Raw genomic sequence first — 15,731 nt, 5'->3', positions numbered from 1 at the left:
ATACATTTACTCAAGTTACTGTATTGAATGCTTTTTTTGTGTATTTTGTATTTTTTAAGTACAATTTAAAATCAGGATTTTGTATTTTACTTGAGTACGTATTGACTCAAATATTGTACTTAATTACTTCATAAATGCTATCCATTACTGAGTAAAAATAAAAATTCAGCACAATGAAGACCTACAGGGGGAAAATATACAGCAGAACCAGACGAATGATGATGTGATTAGCACCAGCACTGGCGCGTGAACATAGAGGGCGAGCGCCAAAAGTGACGTAATATCCCGTGTCGCGCCGGGCGCGTGAGCTCCAAAAAAGTTTTGGATTTCTGACCCCTTGTTATATTTCTACTAACCTCACACCCCACACAAAGTAACTAAGTAATTTTTACTTAAAGTACATTTCAGATGACTACTTTTACTTCTACTTGAGTAATATTTCATCAAAGCATTGGTACTTTTACTTGAGTACAATATTTTAGTACTAGTATTTTAGTACTGCAAACTAGTGGCGGGATGCTGTCACTTCACGGGTAACACAATCGCCATGCATTGTGGGAAATGTAGTTTATGGTCAACACGCGCCTTAAAGCAGCATGGACATCGCGGGCCATATAAAATGATGTGGCGGGCCACATCTGGCCCCCGGGCCTTGAGTTTGACACATGTGCTCAAAATGGTCCTGATCGCTCGCTTTGATTATGTCTGAGTTGCTGATAAGATATTTATGTTAACAGGCAGGGGCAGAGTGTACCTATTAAATTGGCTGCTAAGTGTTTGTGCGCTGCCTTTCACATCAGACTCAGTGTGATCTTCTTTTTTTTTTTCCCTGTGGAATTGTGTTGAGTCATTTATTTCCAGAAATGTAATTTCTCATGACAAGTAAACTGATGTGTTTTACTTCCACAGCACTCTAATACAAAAAGGCTTTCCCTCACAAACTACTCTAAAAGACAGAAAAAAATAAAAAAATAAAAAGCAGTGGCAGACAGTCACGACATTATTAATGAGGCCACGACGTGCTTCAGCTGGACTGCGTGGGAGTGAACCAGCTGACTCGGTGAAGTCTCCTGTTTGTGCAGCTCATGAGCTGATGGATAACGCTGTGGGGGTAAAGTGGACGTCGTCGAAGGTGACTCGGCTCAGGGAGAAGAGTTCTTCTTGAGGAAGTTGATGAGTCCATTGGTGGAGGAGTCGTGGGAGTGGACCTCTGCGGCGTCCTTGAGCTCGGCCTCGATCTTCTTGGCGAGCTGTTTGCCGAGCTCGACCCTGACAATTGGCAGGAGGAGAGAAGAGAGTGGATAGTTTCAGTGACCTGTAGGTGCTTGAAGAACATGGAGGGACTATTAATAAGAATTACAGTCTCCTAAAACACAGTCTTTGCCACATATTTAGCATCATAGAAGCTCTGCAGAGGCCTTCTAACAAGCCATTGATTTGAATCAGGTGTGTTGAAGCAGGAAAACATCTCAAACATGCAGGGCAGTGGTGGCTCTGCCCAGGACCAGGATTGAGAAACACTGGTCTACTTCTATGTCTTGAGGATATTACTCTGACATGTTAAGTACTTTTGCTACACAACCTGATTATGAGAAAGAAGCCATACATTGATAAAATAAACGCTGACTCACCCCCACTGGTCAAAGCTGTTGATCTCCCACATCACACCCTGGATGAAGATTTTATGCTCGTACATCGCTGTGACACAAGGCAAAAAAACAAACAACAAAAAAAACGACACTCGTGAAAGGCTTCAGTGGACGTCACTGTCTCAGGTACTGACTTTTTTTTTTAATCCTGACTGTTCTTACCTATAAGTGCTCCAAGTGTGTACGGAGTCAGTTTTTTGAAGATGATTGAGTTGGTTGGTCTGTTTCCTTGGAAAACCTGTGTTAAACACAATTAGAAATTATTATTTCTCTCTCTCTGTTTGCCTTTATAACAAATGCTTCTATAACAAACTGTGGATTATTGTGTTTATTCATGGTCAGTGGTGGGCACCAGCTCCTGTGTTTGCTTTCTCCAGTCTCAGTAATTGGCACGGTCTCCTGGAAGCACTTGCTCGTGCCAAGTGTTATTTGTTTCTTACAAATAACATGAGATGACTGCTTCTTTCTTTTTTTACCCCTAAGTTTAAAGCAGCACTGTGTAACGTTTGAAGAACAACAGCGCCCTCTGTTGTCACAGGTGATAATTGTCTTCAAGTCAGGAAACAGTTTTCATGTTTTTAACCCGAGAACACCATTGTCGGGTGGTTTTCACCCAAGCAAATAAATGCATGTGATTTTCATGAAAACCAAGTTTTCATCTTCATAATCTTTTTTTTTTTTTTTTTGTTCCCAAATAATCCCAGTAATTTTGTAGCATTTTTATATGGTCCCCTCATGGTGCTTTTCTTTCATTTTGCTAGACATGACACAGTTTAAAATAAAAGAACACTACCCAAATTTGTCATGTTTTGTCATGTTTTGATATATTTTGATGACAAGTACTTTTTATTGGGTGTATTCATTATCTTGGGTAAAAATCACCCGGCGTTAGTGATGGTGTTTCGAATTTGAGCGATAGTGTTCTAGGGTTAAGAAAGAGTCAGTTAATGTCAGTTACTTCAAAGTATGTTAAACTGATCTACAGTTATGTAATGCTTCTAAACATAATTTCCCTCAGTTCTTTTTGTGTTACCATAGTGACAGAATAGATGAGGAGTCAGCAACCGCTACTATCAGAAGAGTCATTTTTGACCCCTCGCCGTTCAAATACAATTAATCTGGAGCCGCAAAAACCTTTTTGACCCGCAAAATGAAGATAACATCACATATAACGTTTTATATATACATATAATAACTGAAGTTTGTTGCATTTGTGAAATTTAAGAACGACAAAAAAGGAAAACGTTGACATTTCATAGCTGTCGCAGGTATGTGGATCCAAATGTGCACTTATTTATATTAATATTAAAAAGACTTTTATTTATGGCCTTGATCTCTAAATAAGAGGTGTTCACTTTGAAAGAAATTTAAATTTCTTTCAAAAATTCAGGGACACGCATGCCTCGAGCCACAATTTGCAGACCCCTGGACTATAGGTGACCAGGCCGTCATGCACCACATTCTCTGATGTTTTAAGTCTGTTGTCATTATTATTATTATGGTCACTTTCTCTTGACTTTTACTCACTTTGTGAGGCAGGATTTTCTCCAGAGCTTCTCCACTCAGGCCACTGGTCTCCAGCTCCTTCTTAGCCTCCTCTGTGGTCTTACCCTTCATCAGAGCTTCTGTCTGGGCCAGAAAGTTGCCCAGCAGAATCTACAGCCACATCGAACACACACACAAGGTTGTATTATTATAATTAAGTCTCTGTGGTTCAGATTTAGTAGGTTGTACGATACTTTTTGTATGTATTATGCAAAAACAGATTATCCTTTTTTTTCATATCCAGGCACCAGCAGCCCAACGGCGTCCTCATGTGGAGGATAAAGCAGTAGACGATGAATGACTAAATGAATGACTCTTGCGGTGGTGGAGCCTGTGACCTTTGCGGATGATCCCTCAAACATATTCCTCAGGTTTTTCCATGTAATTAATACACATGCTCTTACGACACAGCACTGACGATCAGATCACAATCCAAAATTCTCTTCAGGTCACCACAGGATCTTTATGTTTAAGGAAAAATTGTGAGTTGAGCTTGTTTTTACAGCACTGAATTGAACAAACCTCCCTGCAGCAAGGAAACTTAAGGTAGTATATCAGGCATATACATGTACTTATATCTGTAGTTTGTAAGACCAGTGAGTGGTACCTTGTGGTGCAGGCTATCTCTGATGGGATGCTGAGACTGAGCTGGGATCAGGAAGTCACAGGGCACCATGCGTGTTCCTGTGTTGAAGAAAGTTATTTGCGTGAACACACGGAGGGAGCCTATGTTGCTTCATCATTGCTCAAGACCTTGCAAGGCTATTGGCAAAGCTATAGGAAACTGACATTAAAGATTAATTGATTGATTTGAACGATACCTTGGTGGATGAGCTGGTAGAACGCGTGCTGTCCGTTGGTTCCTGGCTCTCCCCACACTATCGGCCCAGTGTGGTAGTTTACACGTGCTCCATGGTTGGTGATGTACTTTCCATTGGACTCCATGTCTCCCTATATTTAACAAATATTACAATTCAGACGTGCGAAATCACACATGCAGTTCTATCTGAGGTTTATATAGTGCAGACACAGCTGCCCTAAAACGGCATTGGTAATTATTATCAAAATATTTTTTTTGTTTCTGTAATGGTTAATAAACCAGTATGTAGAAGCTCTTTGACCAAAATTAGATTTTTAATGCTAAAATATAATGATTATTAGTGAAATAATAAGGAATATTATTTCTTGATTGGAAATGATAGTTATTTACTTCTATTTACTTTACTGCTTATTTATTTTGCCAAAAAAAGAGAGAAATCTATATGTATATGTATATGTATATGTATATGTATGTATATATTTATATATGTGTAAATAAGCATATTTATATATATATATATGTATATATATATACATATATATATATATACATACACATGTATATATATATATATATATATACATATATATATATATACATACACATGTTATGTGTGTATATATGTATGTGTATATATAAAATGAGAAAACACATTTTTGAAATCTTTCTAAACTTGAACTAAACTTTTTTTGGGCAAAATAAAACAATTCAAATAATAATATTTCTGTTCAGGAATGCAAGTAAATAACTATTAGTAGTATACTATAAGTATCTTTTTTTCTTGGAGGCTCTCAGAGATAGCGTGAGAGGCCTGCGTCAGTGTCAGACCTGTTGGAAGTAGGCGGTGAAGCGGTGCATGTACTGGTCGTAGGGCAGCATGGCGTGCGTCTCAGCATGGAAGAAGTTAATGTACCAGATGCCCAGCAGAGCCAGCAGGACCGGAGCGTTCTTATCCAGAGGAGCGGAGCGGAAGTGGTTGTCCTGCAGCGTGGGGAGAGAGGGGAGGGGATGCTGATTTTCATTCATGTATTCTGTCTCTTCTTCTCAGCAGGGCTCATGTACATGGTTTTTCTACATTAGAGGGGGGCAAAGAGCCGAAGCTGAAGTAATCACGACATCTGTGGTTTACCCACCATCCAGTGAGCTCCAGACAGAAGCTTCTCAAAGTTGTCAAAGCCTGATGAGGACAAGAAAAGATGAGTGAAAAACACAAACTATTGATCATTAGTTAAACTCCTTGTAACAACAGTCTCTTCCCATTAATATCAAAATAAATCCCTGGATATCCCTGAATTATATTGCTTTATAATGTTGTCAGTGGTGGTTGCTTCACCTCTTGGGTCATAAAATACCATTAGCTGCTGGGTGTGAAAACACAAACACAGGCATCTCTGGTCCCCAGGCAATTATCTAATGGTATTGGTGATCCCCTGATCTTTCACACAACACCCACATTGTGATGGCATGACAATGTTAACATTATTATCATTAAAAGCATTTTAGCCTGCTGACATTCAGCACCTATACGTGCTTAAAAACAAGCACAAGGAGTCAGTGGAGAGGTACTAGACACCTCATCTTATACCGCCTCCCTGATAACAGTATAATACACCTGTTGCTGTGTTCCACTATGTTTCATTGTACATACCAATGTGCAGGGCGATGGCCATTCCAATGGCAGACCACAACGAGAAACGACCGCCGACCCACTAAAAGAGAAAATGAACAAAAATACAAGTGTGTCTTCAGACATTAATATTTGATTGTTTAATGTGAGATTTTACCAAAAGCAAGGGAAGTGAAGGATTGCTGTATCTGAATATTGTGAAGTGTTTTGTCTTGAGCACATTTTGTGTTAATATTTGGCCAAAAGTATTTATATAACATATTTGGGCATCAGTATGCATTTTTGATTTTCTTTTCCAGAGAAAAAAACACACTGTACACTGCATGTGAAACGCAAGCATTAATTTTTTCGACATCAGTGTGGGCCACTAATATAAATAATAAATATGTTTTTCATTTTCAGTTCAGTCATTGAGATTTAAATTGCTGTAAAAGATGCACAATAGATTTTAAGATATAAAATCAATCCATGGCGTTTATATTATTCAATTATTTGTCTTTTACCTCACCTTGTACAGCAGTCATTATGTTGCATGTTGACGCATGATTATGCACTTTGTTGTGAAGCTTAACCTTTCAAATATGACATTGAGCCCGCAGCTGTAATACCCAAATGCATGTGTTGAAAGATACGCAAGTTCAGAAATAAAGTGGAAATCTGCACTGAATATGGGATCATCTTAATCCTCGTCTTGTCTGTTGTAATTCAAGGTTAGGGTGAGGATTTATAGAAGTGGGCCCTGGCATCCTTAAATGCGTGAAAGCCTCCTCGACATGATAAAGGCCAGATCATAGCTGTTACTCTGCAAATACCCCACAATGTAACTGAATGCAACTCGCTGACCTTTGGTGCGACGCAGCCTTTACAGTAACCTCTGCAAGAGAAAAGGTCGCTACCAATAATAACTAAGTGTGCAGAGGGGAGTGTGGGGGGGGCTTCTGGTTTCCAAGCAGCTGCTGGCCAGAGTGTCCATCCCACCTACTTCACAGGTCAGAAGTCTGATTTATTTATAGCTGCTGCCTCCTGTCACATCACAGTCAAAGCCGTGAAGCCGGCGTACAGTTTGCTGCAAGGCTTTAAAGAGCACTCACGTCCCAGAACTCGAACATGTTCTCAGTGTCAATGCCGAAATCCTTCACTTTGGGCTGAGGAGGAAAGAAGGAGAGAGGGAGCAGAATAGTCACGATCAGATGTTTGAACAGAAAGGGAGGATTTACTCGGTGATGGTTGGGCTGTGACTTACTCCATTTGTAGACAGCGCCACAAAGTGCTTAGCAACAGCAGCTTTCTGTTGAAACGGAGAATATGAATAAATGCTTCATACATGAAGTTGTCGAAATCTAGTGAGCGAGGGGGGGGCGATGCATACTCACATCTTTGGCGTGTTCAAGGAACCACGCTTTGGCCGACTCAGCATTGGTAATGGTCTCTTGGGTGGTGAATGTCTGTTTAAAAAGGACATGATAAAGAATGGTGGTGTGTGTGTGAAACAGAACTCATCATTCAGTCTAAAATATTGACCATGAAGAGTGAGGTCACTATAAAAGCTTATGTCCAAAAACCATTCAACATCACATCACAGGTGCTTCTCTTTCAGCTGTGGTGCAGTTTGAAGAATCTACTCTGTGTCCAGCTGTACCTTGGATGCAATAATGAAGAGGGTCGTCTCCGCGTGGAGCTGTGCCAGGGTTTTGGCGATGTGTGTTCCATCGATGTTGGACACAAACCACACCCGCGGTCCGTCTTTGGAGTACGGCTTTAGGGCTTCGGTCACCATGAGGGGGCCCTGCAATTAGAGTTTAAAATGCAGACTGTAAGCCGTACAGAAAAGAGTGACTGATGCATGTCTGTATAAAAGAATAAAAGATGCACTCACAAGGTCAGATCCTCCAATGCCAATATTGACAACATCTGTGATGGACTTTCCTGTGTAGCCCTTCCACTCCCCACTGCGAACTCTCTACAAAACAGATAAATAGAATCATTCTAACTGTCATCAAAGCTACAGGCTGGGTTATAAGCTGTCATGCCCTTGATACTGAAATTCACAAAGCTGCATGGTGCTGCCTGGGACTCACATGGCAGAAGCCCTTCATCTTTTCCAGAACCTTGTTGACTTCCGGCATCACATCCTTGCCGTCGACCACGATGGGAGTGTTGGAGCGGTTCCTCAGAGCCACGTGGAGCACAGCACGGCCCTGCGTTGGCACACAGAGACACGTAATCTCATCAACGTGACAGTGATCCTTTCCTGTTCAGGATTTAAAGGTTATTTGGTTGTTGCGTTCAAGAATAAGAGTTTTGCGTTGTAGTTATTAGTTCTGCCAAGGAGATTCTGTGTTTGACTGGTTTTGTCTGTTTGTCCAAGGAGATGTCAGTTTTGGCTTAAGAGAAACGTCCGTGATGGACAACAGTAGCTCAGTCAGTTGTCTTTCAACTTGAAGGCTGTGGGTTTGATTCCCGCCTCTGCTAATCTTCATCCAAGAAGCTTAACCCTGCGTTGCGAATCGGTATGAAACATGAGTGATAGAAAACGGGCTGCACATGGATGTGCTTTGTGAAAATGTCAATGGTAAATGCAGCTGTGTACTTCAAAATCTGGATCTGGAAGTGTTGAAATGATGATTGATGGAGGTTTGTGCTCTCTAAGTGCTTTCTCTAGTTTTCTTATGTCTCGCGGTGTAAACACTCCAACCAGGATCAATTCAGACACTGGAAATCACCAACAATAATCTCTCAGGTAATCTGATTTGCTGCTCCTGAGTGAGCCAAAAACTAAATGTAAGCTCAGAGGGGAACCGGGCCTTCACTGTTGTGGCTCCTAAATCATTTAATGATCTTACTGTGTCTCTTATTTCCACAGTGGTTGTTTTTTAAAGTGCTTTACGAATAAAGTTGTATAGGATTGCATTAGTGGACAATGAGCAGCACCTCAGTGAAGTTGATCTTGTCTCCTTTAAACATCTTCTCTCTGGCAGCTTCAATGCCTCTTGACTTGGCCTGAAAAAAGGCAGTAAATGTTAGTCCTTTACAGGCTCAGATCCCTTACCGTTAGTATTTGCATGCATTAAAATAGTTTTTCAAAGCCATTTAAAACACACTGAATCATCTTTATTTACAGGGCACTGTGAGGGCATGCTACCGTTGAAACCCAGGTCCATTTTCCCCACAAACATATTCACAGCATTTACCAAGTACTCTGATCACTGTCAGTGCTTAAGAAATTATTTTTCAGTTTCTTTGCACTAAAATAAATGGAATAAAGTCCAAGAGCTAGATAGAGTTGTGTCATAAGAACATTTTAAACATCTGCGTGAGGATTTGTTTGTCCCTTTTTTCTTGCTTTCATCATAATTGCTGTTAAATCATTTTTAATTGAACCTCATAATCTGTTATTGCTTCAGGTTTCACCATTGTATCCCAGTTTGTCAATTCAGTGTTTTATTCCTACCAGACTTGTCTGTCTGCTCTGTTTTTGTTTTATTTGACTTATTCGAATGAGCTTAGATTTACCAGATCAACTAGCATCTTCACGACGTCCTCTGTGATGAGATTCTTGGAGTAATCCAGAAGAACGTCTCCATCCTCAGTTTTCAGTGTGAGACTGAAACACAAGGAGATTTCCAGTAATAATCAAACAGCAACAATCCTTCACTGGGCTGTGACATCTAATTTCTGTCCATTATGTAATGAGCTGTCGAGCATTCTCATGTTAACTGATCTGCCAAAATGGGAAACACTTATGTCACTCTACAAATACAGCAAATTTACAGACATAAATAAAATCATCACATCATGCTTCTGGTGCTGTTAAAGACATATTTTCATCCATTTTGAGACATACCTGAGCTTGTTGAATCGCTCCTTGTCAGCTTCAAACATGTGCCTCATGTTGAGGTTCAGGGCGTGGGCAGTGTACCATTCCTGCAGCTTTTGGAAGTTGGGGTCCTGTGTGAGTCCCATGTTGTCCAGAGAGGGGCTTGCTGTGCTCAACTAGTCTGGCTGAGTGGGACTGAGCGGGTCACAGGGAAAGCTTTTTGAAGGGTATCCAGTGCAGACACACGCTATAGTCCCTCCTACCAAGAGACACAATATACTGGTCACACGTCCACACTCTCCCGCAGGGGTTACAGTGCATGATGTAACCCCTGCAAAGATACACCACAATCACACTGTAGTGGCATGTTATTATAATACGCTATGTAGACTATAGAGTGGAGGTCATTTACACTCACTGAATTATACTTTATTATACTTGCCCAATTGTTTTCCTCTTGGCCATGAGCTATACTGCATGCATTAACACCCAATTGATAAAATATGAATTTATATTAAGATTATGTGTGAGCTTGATTATTGGAGAAATAAAATTAATTAAAAATATATCACATCAATAATAGTGTTCGAGGCTTGTAAACTGGTGGGTTGCCAGTTAGAATCCAACCAGGTCAACTCAACCCTCATTGCTCCCCCAGATGCTCCTCAGTGACTGCCCACTGCTCCTGAGCAGGACAGGAATTCGGTAACATGTTGCCATCAAAATTCTGTTTGACCATTAACAATATAAATGTTATTATTTTCCGTTTTTCCACAGGGACATAACACTGACATTCTAATATATAATTACATACTTGATATACTGTCTATATTATTTGATATAGTTTGTCTACGGTTCAGCTATAGAGAAATATCTGGACAGTGAAAAGAGGAAAACTCATTGTCTTGATTTCCTCCACATATTTTAACTAACAAGAGGTATAAGATGATTATTTGAAAAAAAAAAAAAAAAAAATGTTGTGGTAGGGCACAAAGGGAGTGGAGCGCCCCCAACGACCGTTTGTCGAAGTGCAGGCTGCAATGCTCTATTACTCACAGCAGAGGGCGATAAAACATCAGTTTATAGTTTGGGTAAATTACACATCCTCAGTCTAGACAGAAAACTCGACAACAATAATAAAACAACAATTGTATACAATATTATGTACAGCCACACATATATGTCCATTTATCCTGACTATTCAGATATTCAATACATTGTTTTAAATTTTGGCTTACATATTAAGTATTTTAGAACAAAAAGAAACAGGAAAAAAGATGTTTTACGAAATGTTTGTCACATAGCGATACAATTGAATATACTTATACTTATACACTTATACTTAATATACTAAACCAAAGTTAAAATATGTATTATTTTGTATTTTGACGTGGTTTAAATATATGGATAAAAAACCATAAAAAAAAACACATAATAGTTCTCTGTGAGAGTTTTATTTTGAAAGTTGTACCGGAAGCCTTGTTTTTAATTGACGAGCTCTTGACGGCGGCTACACCGACAGGGGATTCGCTGTCAAGAGGGTGGATGCCTAAGCTGGTGAGCGATGCAGTGCTTTACTTCGCGTGTACTATCATTTTCCTTGTGTTTTAGTGAAGGTGTTCGGTTTAATCCTGGTTGACGCAGCATTGATTATTGTGGGTTTTCACTGGATAAGCAGCGGGCCGCTCGCATTACCTTGTGATTCTGTCGTGTCGCAGAGAGCTAGCTGGGCAGCTAAGGCTAGCTTTTCCCTGCTATGTAGCTAGCCTGCTTAGAAACACCGATGCGTCCATCATCGGACATATCTCACTCTGACATGGTTATTGCTGTTTTATCGTTCATGCTTGAAACCTATAATGTCAGTGAGACATGCGACTAAACGCCTACAGAGACAGGTGAATGTGCATGTGAAATTCGTGTGCAAATACATGCTTAAATGTTGGTGTATGGACTCAATTTGAAGCCCAGTGATGAAAGCGCATCCGCTTAGGGTGGCGAAGAGGCAGCAGCAATTGGCGGTGTCGTCTATTTCTGCTTACGCTATCAATGGCTTGTATGTGTGGATGATGCTTTGGACTAATCCTCGTCCTGACAGCAGACAGTCGTGACGGTGCCGGTAAACGACGAGTAGGTGAGTAAACGAGCCTTGTCGTCACCAGCGACCCGGTTAGTCAACATGTCCGAAAACGGACCTGGGCGTTCTCGGTTTTAAGTTATGCGCTACAGTCTATGGTCGCTACAGCACAAAAATGGAGCGTAGGTTAAAGTGACGACAAAGGGGTGATTTGCGGCTCCTGTAGTGTAATTGTGTCTGGGGTTGGACTGACAGGACATTGTTGGTAAACCTCGGGGACAGAACACTAGCTTGCTAGCTTACAGGCGAGTGTGGTTCTGCGTGGCCAGTGGGCGATGTTACAGACGGGAGTGCAGCAGACCCAGGACACCGGGTGTTCCCCGTCTGTGTACGCGCTGGCGTTTCCCTGTCACTTGCGGTTAAAAGACACCGATACCGCTGACGCCTCTCCGGCGACACTTCGTGCAGGGCATTCAAATTCCGTATTAATAGCTGCGACATAATGCTCCCGTGACTTGGGCCATGTCGTCCCACAGAGTTTCGATGAAACCGGCTAACTACGCTTGCGGGGGATTCTATTACAGTTTCCTGCTAAGCAGCTCTTTTGAAAGAATCCCTTCAGCTAGTTCAAAACAAACACAAGTTAATTATCTGTCCTGTTAAAGTAGGAGCTAACGGTGTCTGCTTAAAAGTGGTGCTGTGAGGCTCTGAATAACATCATATGATGGGTGGTTGCTTGATGGGAGGCAGCAACAAAATGCCATTTTATTACCTCTCGATTTAGCTTTATTTACGCCATCAAGTTCAGAGGTAGACCGATGTATAGGCATCAGATTTGCCATGATATAATAATCGTCATAGGTCGATTATTATTTATTTAAACGGTCAGTATTACTTCTAAGTTTATGCAAGTTTGCTAATTTTTCCCCATAAACTTGGTAAATGCTGCCAAGACACAAAAACATTAGTTTTCTATTCAAAAATGGATTTGTCAAAGTAAAATTTTCTTTGAAATACCTGTATTATGTAGTTGATATACATTATAATACATTTTATTTATTAGTGTTTTCAAACAAGAGCAATGTGTCATGTATAACAGATCAATAAAACAAGAGCCATAACGCAATTTACATATCTTTACGAAGTAAAATATTCTAATGAAGAGTGAATTATGTGACCCTCACCAAAAAGTGTGATTATTAAGTAAATATGAAGTATTATAAAATGTATACATAATATTTTAAATCTATATGGAGGCACAATGTGTAGATTGGTGACACAGACCGTTAAAGGTGAAGTAAGTAGTTTATAGTGCCATCTAAAGGAGAGGCTGAAATTTACAACAAAGAACTGCTCCTCTGCTCACCCCCTCCCTTCCCTGAGCGCTACGGTATCCTCAGCCGGTCAAATGTTGTCCTCGTCGTCTTTCTTCGTGTCGGCAGATGAGGTTCGTGAGGCGAGGGAGAGGGCGAGCTACCGCGGCCGTAGCAGACGAAGCAGAGAGAGTGGAGGCGGGACTTCCGCTACAAGTAAAGCTACGCTTGATTTGTTCTCTCGCGTTTGTCTATACAGGCTCCCGTAGAAACATGGAGTTGTGGCAATGCAGTAGCGGCCCGCGACCATGTTATTTTACATGACTTTTTGAAACACTACGAAAATGAAACAAAGAATATTATACAGCGACTAGACAATGCAGGAGCACATAATATGTATACATAAGTGGATTTTGGGTCATATAAACCCATAAATACTACACAGTGTCCCTTTAAGTGTTCTTCCATAAATGTTCATTTATATGTATACTCAACCTATGTCTACCCCCCAACCAATCCCTCCTTTGGTTGCCCAGATTTCTAAATATTGGCATTTGCCTGAGAAAAAACTTGGTTGACCTGTAATCATGTGGCACCTTCCTAGTCTTCTGTGGTGAAACAGACTTATGCGCCACCTACAAATTATCTTGGTGAACTATATCCCCATATTTGCATGACAGCAGTGGATGAAGGCACACATTGAGGTGTTTTTTCACCCTCGTTTTTGAAAAGTGGGTTACAATGTGTGATGCATTTTTAATGGAATCTGGATTAAAGATGAATAAATGAATGTCGCATTGTAGGATCTTGTTGAAACTGCAAAATAAAAAGTCTTTATGGGACAGTAAAAAGAAAGAAATACAAAAAAAACTGTTTTTTTAAAAACCTAAAGTTTTTTGAATGTGACAGGAGTGAAGTGCATTAAAAAAACAATAATGCCTCTTTTTTCGAGAGGGTTGTAGACATCCACTGTCTAGCCAGGGACATCACATGGATTCCTCTTTTGCTATTTGGCTTGTAGAAATTAATGTAAAGTTAGTTGCCCCTTGTCAGCTTCCAATGTCATAGATATTTCACAGTCGATTTTTGTGTGGATATTGTGAATTTGTTCGTTCTGTTGCCTTGTAAATAATATGGCAGTAAATAAATAGTTCTTGCCTTTTTAGATGAGTTGTCAATGGCCTCAGGTTTTGGATAGTTTTTTTGTGTTAATACAACAGGGGTTTCTGGTACAGTTTTGACCAAATGTCATTATTCAATTGTAGAAATGGGCACTCATGTTTAAGTGATGATTTGTGGATGTCTAGATGGCAAGATAAAGCAATGAACAGATCCTTAAGCTATAATAGACCTAGGTCTGTGTCTCGGCCTCATTCCTAGCACACAAACTCGGCACTGACTGCGTCTATACCCTATACCATCCCACTTCAAACTATCCCTTTAGGGACACAGCTTTCCTGAAGTTTTGCAGGCTCACACAACTTTAATTGAAGCCTACTACATGACATCTGCCACAGCTGTGCCACTATGAGCTTGACAAAATCCCTGCCTTTGTAGAAACTGATGCTTTTCAACAGCTTATTTAACTGTGCTGTTGGACTGGCACTGAGGCTCCTTCTTGTTTTTTTCTTTTATCTTTCTTGTTGTCACAATTCGTCATCATGTGATGTGACACTTTGCCTTAGTCTAACACTGAATCCGGATACATAAGTGAGGAAGTCGACCTGCAGTCACAAGATTACTGTTTGCTCTTGCCTGGGGTGGAGATCAGGCCTGTGCTTTAGTGACTCTATCTCCACAGACCTGAGTTTCCCTCTACAAAAGCCTAGTGTTTCTCTTACTGCACAGTTTTAGACAGCTCAGATCAGTGTCACACAGTAGTCAAGAGATCAGTTAACCCAGGTCATGGTATTATTGGAACCTGGGGATTTAAATATTTTGTGCTTTTGATATTTACTTTTTGCTCTTTATTTGGGCCAGGCGGTAATGTTGACTTTTTGTGTGTCTGTCATGAGATGTCAAGGTGCTGCAGGAAGGAATCTAAATCTTACCTCTACTTTGTAGCTTACACAAGCACCACAGAGATATTCTTGGTTGGTTGCAGCTTGGTTCTAATTATGTTAGAGTATGTCAGGGATACCTCAACCTTTTCATGCTTTGACTCAATTCGTGGCCACATACACTCAATGGCAGAGCGCAAACATACTGTAAATATGGATAACTGAAACTAGTCTTCTAATCATAAATAAAAAAATATTGTCTTATTGGCACTGTTCTTTAATATTGGTATAACTATGTTATACAATGTATCTACAAGCAGTGGAGCGTTTGTGGAGCATACGGTTGATTGATATGGGTTTTTCTATGGGTGATGCCAATAGATCTTTTGCAGTCAGTGCAGCCGATTTTGCCGCAATACACTGCCTGTGCCTGCCCAATAAAATGTCACATACTTAGTTTTGATGGTCTGCCTTTAGCTTTGATTACAACATGCATTATCCGTGGGATTGCTTTGATAAACACATTTTTTCTATCCACAGTTTTTTGGGCAAAATCTTGTATTTATGATGCAGTTGAGCTGAACGTAGACTTGATCAACTGAAGTGAAGCATTGTCAGATCATAACACTGCCTCCACAGGCTTGTACAGTCAGCAGATATGTTTGGCTTATTGTCTTTTCCTCCATCTGATAAAATATACAGCTTAATATTAGCAAATTATACAGAAAATTGCTTAACTTAACCTAAATTAGCACTTGTCTGTTTCTCCAATCTGCATTTTGTGTCTGAACTATTGTGCATACATGCATTTTAAATAAAAATATGAATTATGTCTAAACTAAAGACATGAAACGGATAATCTACTAAAAACTACTGTCAAATAGCT

General features: G+C 40.2%; 2 protein-coding genes across 2 annotated transcripts in view; one reads left to right on the top strand and one right to left on the bottom strand.

Moving 5' to 3' along the window:
* Positions 1-883: 883 nt before the first annotated feature.
* gpib (glucose-6-phosphate isomerase b) lies at positions 884-9,662 on the bottom strand. The gene is made up of 18 exons (XM_083900903.1): positions 9,486-9,662; positions 9,155-9,245; positions 8,573-8,641; positions 7,720-7,839; positions 7,518-7,601; positions 7,281-7,427; positions 7,015-7,086; positions 6,885-6,929; positions 6,733-6,786; positions 5,663-5,723; positions 5,148-5,191; positions 4,843-4,995; positions 4,016-4,145; positions 3,802-3,878; positions 3,177-3,305; positions 1,812-1,887; positions 1,632-1,698; positions 884-1,269 (listed from the first exon to the last, which is right to left on the bottom strand). Exons 1-18 carry the CDS (start codon positions 9,602-9,604, stop codon positions 1,143-1,145), a joined length of 1,665 nt encoding a protein of 554 aa, XP_083757029.1. The 5' UTR covers positions 9,605-9,662; the 3' UTR covers positions 884-1,142.
* Positions 9,663-10,979: 1,317 nt separating this feature from the next.
* The window catches only part of garre1 (granule associated Rac and RHOG effector 1), a 33,471-nt gene continuing 28,719 nt past the window's right edge, over positions 10,980-15,731 (top strand). The window contains exon 1 of the mRNA XM_083900875.1: positions 10,980-11,015. The gene's annotated coding sequence lies outside the window, so the exon portion shown is untranslated. The remainder of the gene's footprint in view (positions 11,016-15,731) is intronic.

Source organism: Microchirus variegatus (genome assembly GCF_963457635.1).
Source record: "Microchirus variegatus genome assembly, chromosome: 14".
In the NCBI taxonomy this organism is placed as follows: Eukaryota; Metazoa; Chordata; class Actinopteri; order Pleuronectiformes; family Soleidae; genus Microchirus; species Microchirus variegatus.
The sequence above is the reverse complement of the archived record's forward strand: the minus strand, read 5'-3'. Positions and strand labels throughout refer to the sequence as shown.

What these genes read in the sequence shown, in the direction of transcription:
- gpib (XM_083900903.1), bottom strand. Translation starts at nt 9,604, where the DNA reads ATGGGACTCACACAGGACCCCAACTTCCAAAAGCTGCAGGAATGGTAC. An exon ending in GAGCGATTCAACAAGCTCAG is followed by an intron (nt 9,246 to 9,485) that starts GTATGTCTCAAA and finishes CTTGTGTTTCAG; the next exon opens with TCTCACACTGAAAACTGAGG. An exon ending in AGAAAATCCTGCCTCACAAA is followed by an intron (nt 1,888 to 3,176) that starts GTGAGTAAAAGT and finishes TGTTTAACACAG; the next exon opens with GTTTTCCAAGGAAACAGACC.